This window comes from Cyprinodon variegatus, unplaced genomic scaffold (genome assembly GCF_000732505.1).
Source record: "Cyprinodon variegatus isolate N-32 unplaced genomic scaffold, C_variegatus-1.0 Scaffold74, whole genome shotgun sequence".
Classification (NCBI taxonomy): Eukaryota; Metazoa; Chordata; class Actinopteri; order Cyprinodontiformes; family Cyprinodontidae; genus Cyprinodon; species Cyprinodon variegatus.
In genome coordinates this window covers 1097588-1109432 of record NW_015150527.1, presented here as the reverse complement: position 1 = coordinate 1109432, position 11845 = coordinate 1097588, and the positions used below count along the sequence as shown (strand labels likewise).

The 11845-nt window shown below is 41.1% G+C and overlaps 1 protein-coding gene across 1 annotated transcript; it reads right to left on the bottom strand.

The window, feature by feature from the left end:
• Positions 1–6839: 6839 nt before the first annotated feature.
• LOC107083403 (alpha-2A adrenergic receptor-like) lies at positions 6840–11294 on the bottom strand. Its single transcript, XM_015372604.1, has 2 exons — positions 11035–11294; positions 6840–10877 (listed from the first exon to the last, which is right to left on the bottom strand). The coding sequence occupies exon 2, from the start codon at positions 10692–10694 to the stop codon at positions 9432–9434; it is 1263 nt and encodes a 420-aa protein (XP_015228090.1). The 5' UTR covers positions 10695–10877; positions 11035–11294; the 3' UTR covers positions 6840–9431.
• Positions 11295–11845: the final 551 nt, after the last annotated feature.

Sequence of the window (11845 nt, the reverse complement as noted above, 5' to 3'; positions counted from 1 at the left end):
CTGAATGAAGGGAGGAAGGTCAACATCAATTAGGTTGCAGGTTCAGGTTTTACTTGCCTTAACAATTCGCTCTAGAGGATGCTACCTCATTAGTCCTTTAAATGACTCAGACACTCCTACAGCCATTCGATGACTTTCTCAGCAACAGGCCCCATTTAATGAGGAAAGGGAGACTCATCGTCAACACTGGCACACTGCCGGGTTCAATTCTCAAGGTGCATTCATAACACAGTGTCCAAGCACCAAGAGTAGTTCACCACTGTGCATTTCAGATGCACAATGTTTTCACCGCATATGGCGTCATCAAAAAGGAGGAGTTTGAGCTGCGTAAGGCTGACACCCTACCCAATCAGCAAATAGACTGAGTGGTGAGTGCTGCATTTGTGCATGTTTATGGAGTTAAATTGATCATTTGTAAATAAAGAAATTTTAAAAATCATCCCCTGGGCCTCCTCCCAGTGGGAAGTGCCTAGAACACCTCCCAAGGGAGGCCTCTAGGGGGCATCTGAAAAGGATCTCCGAGCCACCTTGATTGACTCCTTTCAAAGTGAAGGACAAGTGGCTCCCATCTGAGCTTCTCCCGAATGACCAAGCTTCACACGCAATCTCTAATTTAGGGCCCAGACATCCTGCAGAGAAAGCTAATTTCAGCCTCCCTCTGGAGGTGTTCCAGGCACATCCCACCGGGAGGAGGACAAGTGTGCAACCCAGGACACGCTGGAGGGTCTATCTCTCTCGGCTGGTCATGTTCCAAATTTCAAGGCCATCTCTTCCCCATGACATACTGGTGTAGCATCTGCAAACTAGAATCAGCTAACCCGATCCATCTATTGATCTCCTGTTTCATTCTCCCCTCACTTGTGAACAGGACCCCAAGATACTTGAACTCCTCCACTTGAGGCACAAACTCTCCACCAACCTGAAAGGGATAAGCCACCTTTTTCCAGTTGAGAGCCACAGCCTCGGAGTTGGAGGAGCTGATTCTCGTCCTGGCCACCTCACACTCGGCTGCGAACAGTGCATGCTGTAAATCTTGGCAGTTGGTAGCCAGCAGAATTATGTCATCTACAAAATTCGGGGACGAGTTCTGCTGGTCCCTGAACCAGACCCCCTGCAGTCCTTGGCTGGGTCTAGAAACCCTCTGCATAAAGGTTATGAAAAGCGCTGTTGCACCGGAAACAGGTCCGACTTAATACTTAATGCAATGCAGACCAGGCTCCTGCTCCCCTTATGAAGAGAACAAGTGACCCCTAGTAAAGGGACCCCAACTTTGAACTCCTGAAGTGCCCCCACAAGGCACCACAGGGGACCTGGTTGAATGCTTTCTTAAAGGTCCACAAAGCAAATGTTAACTGGTTGTTTAAATTCCCATGAACCCTGAAACAGTCTGCAGGGGGCATAGAGTTGGTCCACTGTTCCACATCAGGATGAAAACCACACTCCGCCTCCTAAAAGCCTAGGTTTGACCATCAGCTAAACTCTACTCTCCAGCACCCTGGCATAGGCTTTCCAGGGGAGGCTGAGAGGTGTGATTCCCCTATAGTTGGAGTACACACCTGCCACTCCCCTTTCTTATGCAAGGGAACCAACAACCGAGTCTGCCAATTTAGGGGTACTCTATTGGACCTCCACCCAATATTGAAGAGGCATGTCAGCCAAGACTAGGCTAAGGTACTTGGGGCGAATCTCATGGCCCTTAAGGCCTGCCACCTTGGAGTTTTTTGACAAACTCTGTGACTTCAGCTTGGGTGATGAACGAATTCGGCCACAAGCACCCTGTCTCTTCTTTCACAATGGAAGGTATGTCAGCCGGATTGAGGAGACCCTCAAAAAATTCCTTCCACTGTCCGACGATGTTTTCCTTCAGTGTTAGCAGCTCCCTACTCACACTGAGAACAGTGTTAGCAAAGCACTGCTTTCCCCTCCTTAGACGCTGGATGGTTTAACTGAATTGCTTTGAATTGCAATTCTGGCAGTGCAGATTAATGTGGGTAAAACTACCGTTTGTGCTGTTTGGTTTTTTTTTAAATACAATTAATTTTTATTTTGGCCAATGATGTCACCACTCAACCGTAACGTTAGTGCTGTGCTGGTTGTTTAAGAATATTTAGTTCATCTGCCAACAAGATCCTTCAATTTGGATTTGCAGTTACCCCCTGGCAACTTCATAGCATTTTTTGTCACGGTGTCCCTGTTGGGCACTTAACAATATAAGCACAGTTGAAACATAACATTACAGTACATAACATTCACCACTGGCCGCTTCACTGCTCAGTTTACATAAGTCCGGCGTACACTGTGCGATTTTCCGGCGATTTTCCGGCCAAATTTAAGCCTGTACGTGCATCGTGGGTCGTGTAGTGTACAGGGGGTAATGAGGGGTTATCAGCCTCTCATGACCACTTCCTGATCAGTAATCATGAGGTCGTGGACAAATCGCTCTGTGCGATTTGTCCACGACGGTTGGGAGAATAAATTAAAACAACCATCGTGGGCAAGTCGCTCAGTGTGCATGCGCAAACAAGGATTTTCCTTTTTCTTCTTCCTCTTAGATGTAAACACAGCAGCATGGTAGGGATTAAAAGAGTGAAATGGAGTTCTGTCTGTAAAATTGAGAGATCGTAGTAGCCATGTTTGCTCAGCTATGTCTTTGTCCAAATAAGTCTTATCCTTTTCTTGTTAGGGCTTTCAGCACGAAATTGCACAAATTGCCAAGGCAGCACCTTTCACTCTAGTGAGCTTCATATTCCCCTTCTATTTGTTTGGCTTCCGGATAGACGAGTCAGAGGAGCTCTATCTCACTGTGGAGCTGAGTCCGACGTGCTTTTTAGACGTACAGTGTGAGCAGGTAGATCACATGAGGGAACCTAAATCGTGAGCTGTGAGCTCACACTATAAGACTAACCGCAGGGTTTAGTCGTACAGTGTGAGTAGTACTGAAAAAAATCGCACAGTGTACGCCCGGCTATAGGCATACTATGTAAATCAACTGACCTCGTCTGCAAACACTCCTTTTTTTTGTGAATGTAACTTCAGACTTCTCCTATTTTCTCAAACCACAGCACTTCTCTTTACAAAAGATCTCAAGAGGTCCACAATTGGACACAGCGGTGCTGCAGTAATAACCTTACTGTGAACACCATTAAGATCAAGGAGGTCATAGTGGATTACAGGAGGTCTAAGAAGACTAAACATGTTTCTCTCTGCACACATAGGAAAGTGGAATAACCTTTGTACAGCATACATTTCCCCAGCATCCACATTACCTCTGACCTCTCCTGGAATGAGAACAACTTCCACCTGGTGAAGAAGGCCCAACAATGACCATTGTGAGGACAGCACAGGGGAGTGCTTTCTACCATATGTGCACAAAGTTAATTCAACACAAGTTTAGAAAAGGAAAAGAAGAACTGATACAAGTCCCTGCCCACCTGTACAATACATGTTGTCCCACTTCTGTCAGGAAAATGATACAGGAACAAGAATTTGGGCATGAACAGACCTAAAACAGTTTATTTCCTAAAGCTGTGGATATAATCTCCCCCTTGAGACAAAGAGACACCCTACCTTAGAAATACTCAAGCAAGATCCCATATACACATAAACATTACTACAAACAATCATACACTATCCTCCCATTTTACAGGAAGCTCTGGCACAAGCTGCACTTTTTGTAAATATTATATCTTTCATTTGGATGTACAGAATTTTTTTATATGCCTCTTTAGTTCCTCTACAAATGCTTCTAATTTTTCTTCTAACAGTTTAGTTTAAATATTTGGTGTTTTATCTCCTAAGGGTGTTTTATATTTCAAGGGTCTCCTCTAATTACTTTCTTTTTCCACAGGTTTTTAATTTCTGTCTGTTCTATACCTTCATTCTGAGTCCTTCAGAGTATTCATGTTTTTCTGTATCTGTAATTAGTCTTTTCTAAGAGCTGTGTGTTTAAAAAAAAGTTTCTTTAACAGTTATTATCAAAGAAATATATTAAATTACAAAAACTAAAAAAAATGTTGACTGCGGAGTAAAAAATAACCTGAGTATAAAACCTTAAAAAAAACACTGAACATGTTTTTCAATTCTTTTGTATAATGTAGAATATCAGAATAAATTTCTGCATGTAATGTTAAGCAACATCCAGAATTATCTGACAAGACTTAAAGAGAACCATTTGTAGCACTATAAACATTATAAAGACATTTTTAATTAGCTCATGACAAAATCTGAAGGGTTGTGGAGAATATTTACTGTTTGAAGGCAGACCTATAAATATGCTCTCATCTTTAATAACAATCACACGGTAATGAAAAGAAAAGGAACCTTGCATTGCATTATGCAAGCTAAATAATGCCTTACAGTTAAGTAGTGCAGTCTTATTTTACTCCAAGAGATAGCTATCGGCTTTCTTTTTTACCCTCTTTACCTAAAGAGCTCATCTGTATAACTGTTTCTGTCCTTAGGCAGAGCCACATGTGGAGCTGGTCTATCATTATTTTCTCTGTCATAGAAAGTATTCCCGGCTCAGTGCTTCTGTTTTCCTTTTGTGTGTCTGTTCTGTTTTTCTAAAACTCCCAGTTGGATGTGGCAGAAGGCCATTCACATTGAGCCTGGGTCTGCTGGAGTTTTTTTTTAGTTAATAGAGGAGAAATATTTTCCTCTCCGTTGTAGCAACATGTGTGCTTGGAATTAGGGAATGCTGCAGAGTCAACCACTCAGTGTAAGCCACTGTCTGCTGTCGATACATGCTCATCCAGGAGGGGGGAGTCCTGCAAAGTCAATGACTTGATGCAATCAGCTGGATTTTCTTATAAAAAATGTTAACCAATCTGTCTGTATGATTTGATTGCATTGCCTCTGTGAAGTGCTTTGAGATGTGTTGCAAATTGTTGATATATAAATACAGTTGAATTGAATATTAGATGAGAATTTGACTCAGTGAGGAATCAGAATAGTCAAACGTAAATAAAATAACCTTTTTAAAATGGCAGTAAGCTAAGAAAGTTAACACTGGTTGAAACGGTAAGATGTGAAATTAAAAAGTTGACCGGTTTGAACTTTTGAAAAGTGGTTCCTCTTACACTTAAAAATGTACAGTGTTTTTGATAAAAACTTTACACTCTGCTGTATGTGGATTTCTTTTCTTTTTTACTGACAGAGGAGTGAAAAAGGCAGCAGGAAGTCAGGATTTGGACCAAATCCTGCTGAGCACCACAAAGCTTGTTTTGTTGGCATGGTGAGATAGCACACGGTTGGACATGCAGCGTTTCCCTATAATTGTCCAATTGCAAACTTGTTATACTTTTTTCCCACTGTGTCAATGCAGGTGCATAGATTATAAAGAGAAAGTAATTTAGGCCTAGATTGGTGCAGATTCTTGAAATCAAATACTGCATTAATGCATTTATAGAATAAGAAAAAATACGTAAGAAAATTTGAAATTGTTGATGTTTTTCAGTATTGCAAACAAAAAGTGTATTTCATTGGAATATATTTGTGATAATCCAACACAGAGTAATTCATAAATATGGAGTTGAAGCAAATAAGTGGTGGTTTTAAATTTATTTTTAGAAATAGAAAGGAGTGAAGTGTTTATTTTCACACCTTTTTATATCAATATTTCAAGTACAATTAGTTACTTTCAGAATCTACTAATAAGCAAACAGAGACAACTTGTGTGAATTTCATCTCAGTAGAAGGATATATTGTAGAACATTAGAGAACATACAGCATCATGACGACCAGGAAGAGCAGCAGGTCAGGGATGAAGTTGTAAAGTTGTTTGAATCACAGTTCAATTATAGACCTCTTTATCAAACTGTTATCATCTCATAAGGCATTTTTCAATTAATCACCTAAAAAAACTAAAAGAATAGCACAACAGCAAGCCTATTAAGACTTGTTGGCTCATTGAGAGCATGACTCACTGGAGCATTTTTCTACAAACGTAGAGAAGAAGGAGCTCTGGTGAGAAGACATTTTGGGGGTTAAGCTTAGGAAAATTCTACATGTAATGAAAATCTAACAGTAAATCATGGTGGGATTATAATGCCATGAGAGTATTTTCTTACCCCAGTGACAGGGAAGCTGGTCAGAGTTAAGGGTACGCTGGACTGAGATAAATGAAGAGCAACAATGCATAATATATTCATGCGGAATAAACAGATTTCATTGTTTAACTTCAAAACTTTTTGAAATCTCTATAAATGCTCAAAGAATTATCTGTTTATCTAAAGAAGATAAACAGATAAAATAAAAATTCAAACTTAGACCACTGGTGAGTTGTGATAGGGCACCCCTTGTTGTACTTGAGGGCCCCCCGGTGCCTTCGGGCATCACGTTGGTGATCCCTGTGCTAGAGGCTGGGAAAAAAACTCCCTGTGAAGTGGAGGTTAATCCCCCTGCAGGGTGATGGCGCTACACAGACAGCCAGAGCTTAGCATATGTCATTAGAAGAGCCCAGTCAAAGTCCAGAGATATATTCAGCTGAGAAGCTGTGCAGTATTTAAAAAAAGATGTTCCCTGGCAGTCTCCACTTAGTATGACTAAGCTTGAGCTACTTTCCAAATCTTTTTGCAAAGCTGTCAGAGTCATAGTCCAAAAGACTTGCAGTTGTATTTGCAACAAAGGCTCTGAAGGAGATGGATGAGGATGCCCTTCACAATAATCAGGGAATCTTTTGTAAAAAATCAAAAAGAAATAGTTAAGCACGACTATGTCCTACTTTATACTAGTATGAGTTTGGGGTTAAGCAACATAACGCTAAAGTAACGCTAAATCCTCTTGGAAAGCAATGCAAATCCATCTTGGAATGATGAACACTTTTAAACTTCTTAGGTGTCTTCTCCAGTGGAAAAGGACCAAACCATAATGTGCTGAAGACAATGTTGCTGACCATTAGTTCTTGGCTATTGTCAAGGCTCCATTACAAAAATGTATCTTAAATTACCACCCTCCCAAAAAAAAAGAAAAATCATAAAAAAAAACCACATCCTGAGGACTCAGAGAAATTCCCACATCCATCAAACGATGCATTCTCTATGAGCACGACTGCAAACGTGTTCATGCAGAGAGCTCATCCCCTCTGTTTATATGTGCAGAGTACACGTTCTCACACACTTACACTCCCAGCCCCCTATGCTTTCGCATTTTATAAACATGAAGAGAAACGCTGCACACAGTTCAATTTAAGTATACATTGGGCTCATCAGGATGAAGCGCTGCTATACTGACTGAAATCTCCCAGAGGGACCATTTAGTTTTGTGCGGTTTGCCCGCTTGACTGTCAAAAAGGAATCAATTTACATATAACTCCTCTGCAGGGGAGCTATACGTTCTTTGAATTCACTGAACAGTTAAAGATTGCTGTTTTTTTTCTGAATTTAAAAGAGGAAGCATAAAGAAAGGGATAGAAAAAGACCAGTTGATCAGGTTCAGGTTTGACAGGGTCCCTATTTACCTACTGATGAACAACACAAAGCGGCAAATGAACCATAACGTCTTTGAGTTACATCATCAAAGCTGAATCATTAAGTCCTTCTATCTAAGCCTTCAAAGGGGAAGATAAAAAAAGAAAACAAATGTCATTAAACTTAGAGAAATATTAAATAAAAAGACCTTCATCTAATCATAAACAGGATTAATCCGGGAACCAAAACAACATTTGCACATGTTCTTTTCAGGCTCATTAAGTGCTAAACACCTAGTTAGGCTATCAAAAAGGTCAGATTAAACAAACCGGCAAGTCTGCAGTGCTCCTTTCGAGACAGCAGCTCCCTGCAGGAGAGGACGCTATACTTCACTTTCTATGAGCCTTAACCTACTGGGTGGCAGTAAAACCCAGTTCAAGTTTTCAGTACAAATTTTAAGGTATTATGGGTACATTTCAACTGTGAAGAGGTCATTTTCAGGTGAAGCTGATTTAAGGAGAAACAGCCCAACAATTTGATGCTACCACCACCATGTTTGGCCATCAGTTCAGCATTTTGTTCTGGTTTTCTGGCTGTGATTCATTTCTTAATCAAAGTCCCTAGAATTCCATCAGAGTTACGATTGGATCTTTTGCAGTAACATAATGCTAGCAGGCATGCCATTTATGTTTACAAAGTCCAAAGCGAGTTTTCTTATCCAAAGAATGCTGTACCAACTGTAAAGGATGGTGGTGGCAGCATCATACTGTGGGACTGTTTAAACATCACAGCATATTGTCAAAACTTTCCATTTGCTTGAATTTGCCTCACATCTACATTTAAATAGTTGAAACAGGGTCACAACTGGGTTCTCCATTCAAACATTGATCCCAGGATAATAAAATCAAAAAATCCTCCCTGGAGTGTAACCTACTTCAACACAAAACATATTTTAAAATCAGAATGAGCTTTATTTGACAAGGAATTTAACTTGAGTTTAAACTGCTCATAGCATACGGCTATTAGCTACACACCTGTAAGCAATATGTATGTTTTTTTTTTGTTTTTTTTTATAGGCTATGCTTAAAAAACAATAACCCAGCCAGGAGATCAATACATATAAATAAACTCATCCATTTCTGCAAAGTAGAGAGGGTTAAAAGTTACAGCCAGAATGATGTCAATCATCTGCCAAAGGTATCAAAAACTAATGCTGGCTAAGGACCAATTAACGAAATGATGCAAGGGTTGAAGAAATGTAAAATAATCATCATCTTCTTGCCCAAATCCAAATAATTCCAGTTTTTGGTTGAATAATCAAGTGATCCCCAAAAAGAGCTGTTTAAATCAATAGTTAGAAATGTGAAATATCCACTGATAACTAAAAGTAAACCTCCCACCAGAACAGAATGCCTCATTTTTGACTTCCACAAAACTAATGCTGTCTCTTCATCTTCTGTACTCTGTCCTTTTCTCCATCTCCTCAAACCCCCAGCGTGTGTTTTAAAGTGTTTGAACAAACCCTTTTAAAAGCAGAAGATTCAAAATGATATGAAATCATCACTCCAATCGTTCCTTTGGGTTTTTTTAAACCATCTCAGACAAAATGAGCTTTATTTATTCTTTAGAGTCTGCATTTTTACCACAAGTCCACCAGCATCATCTTTTTGTAATCATTATCACCATATTATACAAAATAGCACAATACTGTTTCCATAAAAAACAAAAATAGACAAATACTCAGACAAATCATTTAGTACAACATACAAATTCAATACATATCCATAACTTCACTATGTTTGCCTCTTTAAAAAAGGCAGATACAATAAAAAATATGATCTTACTGTGGTTTTCTCTGTGATCTCCATCTTTTTGTTAAAGCTGCGATGGGTGGAGGCATTGAAAGGGAAGATTCTGCACATAAACACCTTCCTGAGTGATCACACACTGCAGGTTCATGCACAATGGGCATACTGTTTTACAATGAATGCACTATATATTAGATACACAGATACCAAGCTGGAGTCATACGTATCTCCTGGTGTCCCTCTTGCACAGTATCTTTTTGAAGGACCTCCTGAAGTCATTGTTGAAAACGGTGTAAATCAGAGGGTTCAAGGCACTGTTGCAGTAGCCGAACCAGAAGAAGAACTTGAACAAGGTGGAAGGCACGTTGCAGGACACGCAGAGAGTCTGCAGCATATACGTAAAGAAAAAGGGAAACCAACAAATGACAAAGACACCAATGACCACAGCCAGGACGAAGGTGAACCGTTTCTCACGGTTTTGCCGGCCTTTCCAGAGGCTGCCTTTGGTGTTCGGTTCTTGCTTTTGGACGTTGGAGTCCCCTGGTTTGATTTGTCTTAATTTTGGTTTCCCCTTGTTTGTTTTCTTTCTAATGGAGCATGGATTGTTCACTTTATGGTCAGAAGAGGATGACTCCTCAAGGTCCACTCCATTGACCTCACCTTTGACCTCCTCTGCCTTCTTTTGTCCTCCCGCTCCCTCCTGCAGCTCTATGGCTTGCTCACCATTTAACTTCTTGTGACAGAGCCGATCCTTGACATCCCCTGCACCATTCTCCTTCTGGTTTGCAACAGGAGTGCTGGGTGGCTTCAACAAAGCATTTGGCCTCCGGTCTCCAGGTGGCGCCCGTGTCCTTTTTTTAGCAATTTGGTAGATCCGTACGTAGACCAGCACCATGATGACGCACGGAAGGAAGAAGGAGCCGATGCAGGAGGAGATAACGTACCATTTTTCTGTATTAATCTTACATGCAGGGAATTTCTCACTGTTGTCTTTTCCCATGGTGATCAGGGGTGGGAAGGAGATAACTGCAGCGATGACCCAAACAATGAAGATGATACACTTAATGCGGCGTGGCGTCCTCTTCAGGTTGTACTCAATGGCCTGTGTGATGGACCAGTATCGGTCTAAGCTGATCGCACAAAGATGGGCAATGGAGGCGGTGCAGAAGAGCACATCAAGTGCTAGGTAAATCTCACACCATACCTCGCCGAAGTACCAGTATCCCATTAGTTCGTTTGCCAAGGAGAAGGGCATCACAAGGGTGGCCACCAGAATGTCCGCAGAGGCCAGGGACACCAAGAATAAGTTCTGCGGGGCTCTCAAGGCCCGGCTTGTAAACACAGCAATGACCACCAGGACATTACCAAACACTATGATTAGGATCATGAAGCCAACCAGCAGGCTTAATGGCAGAGCTATCTGTAGGCTGTAAGGAGCCAAGCTGGAGAAGTTCTGGAAGGTGTTATTGTCATCTTCCATGATAGCAGATTGGCCCACTTCCTGTGAGAGTTCACCTGAGGTTAACAGATATCATCCGCCAGGAAGAAGAGAACTAGTGGCTCACAGCAGAGCTAAGAGAGGAAGAGACTGAATAACTCCTCTGAGACTTTCCCGGATTTTTCCTCCTCATTGTGAGGGATATTTTTCAAGATGCCGCTTTATCTGAAAACATAATAAAAAGGAAAACAAATTCATCAATTTCTAATTAAAAATTCCTCATCTTTTTCAGCAGGGCTTCTAATATGTTGATCTCAGTTGGTATGTTGGCACCTTTTGCGTGCGTAAAATGGAGGTAAATCTAAAGATAAAGAGTTTTTACCTTGGATAAGGAAGGAGGAAGGCGCCTCTCCAGTGCCAGGGCACTAAAACACTGCGGACGGGTAACTTCTTCAGGCAAATCAAGAGAAGGTAAAGAAGATCCATGAGGCGGACGGAGCGTTTCCACTGAGCCTCCTCTCTCTCCCCTCGCAGTGCTTCCTGCGCTGCATCTAGTTGCGCTCAGCAGCGGACCTAATAGAGCGCTAATCACGTTATCCCGGGCGCTGCCGTGTTACTGTCTGCGTGTGGAGTTTCTCTCCTCACTGTTCACCAGAGCGCCACTCCCTCTTCTTATAGCCCGCACGCTGCAAAAAGTGTCCCGCTCGCCGGGTCCCCGTGCGCGCGTGCGTCCGCAGGAGTGTCAACACTGGCACGCTGCCCCTTCTTGTTTGTCTGACAACAGGCGCATCAGCTGGAGAGGCGTTTTAAATGACAGGAGAGGAGGTCATATTACTATTAAAGAAAGCCTTTAAACACGTGGATATGTAGAAACTAAACACATTAAGATAGATCAAAAATAAATTTAAACCAATTAAACGCGGCAAAGAAATCTTAAGACACTTATATAAACTTTATCTATCAGATACATCAGCCTATAATAAATAGAATTAATATTCCAGCTTTTCATATCTTTGAAATGAACTAAAATTTAAAAACACAAAAGCGTTTTAATATGCCTCACATTTACCTAGATGTCTCAGAAAAAAAGTATAAAGCTATTAAACATTTGATATGTAAATAAATAATAAAAATGCATCATGATCATTTCATCCTGAAGAGGTAAACCACATCACTAGAATGTATTTTCATAA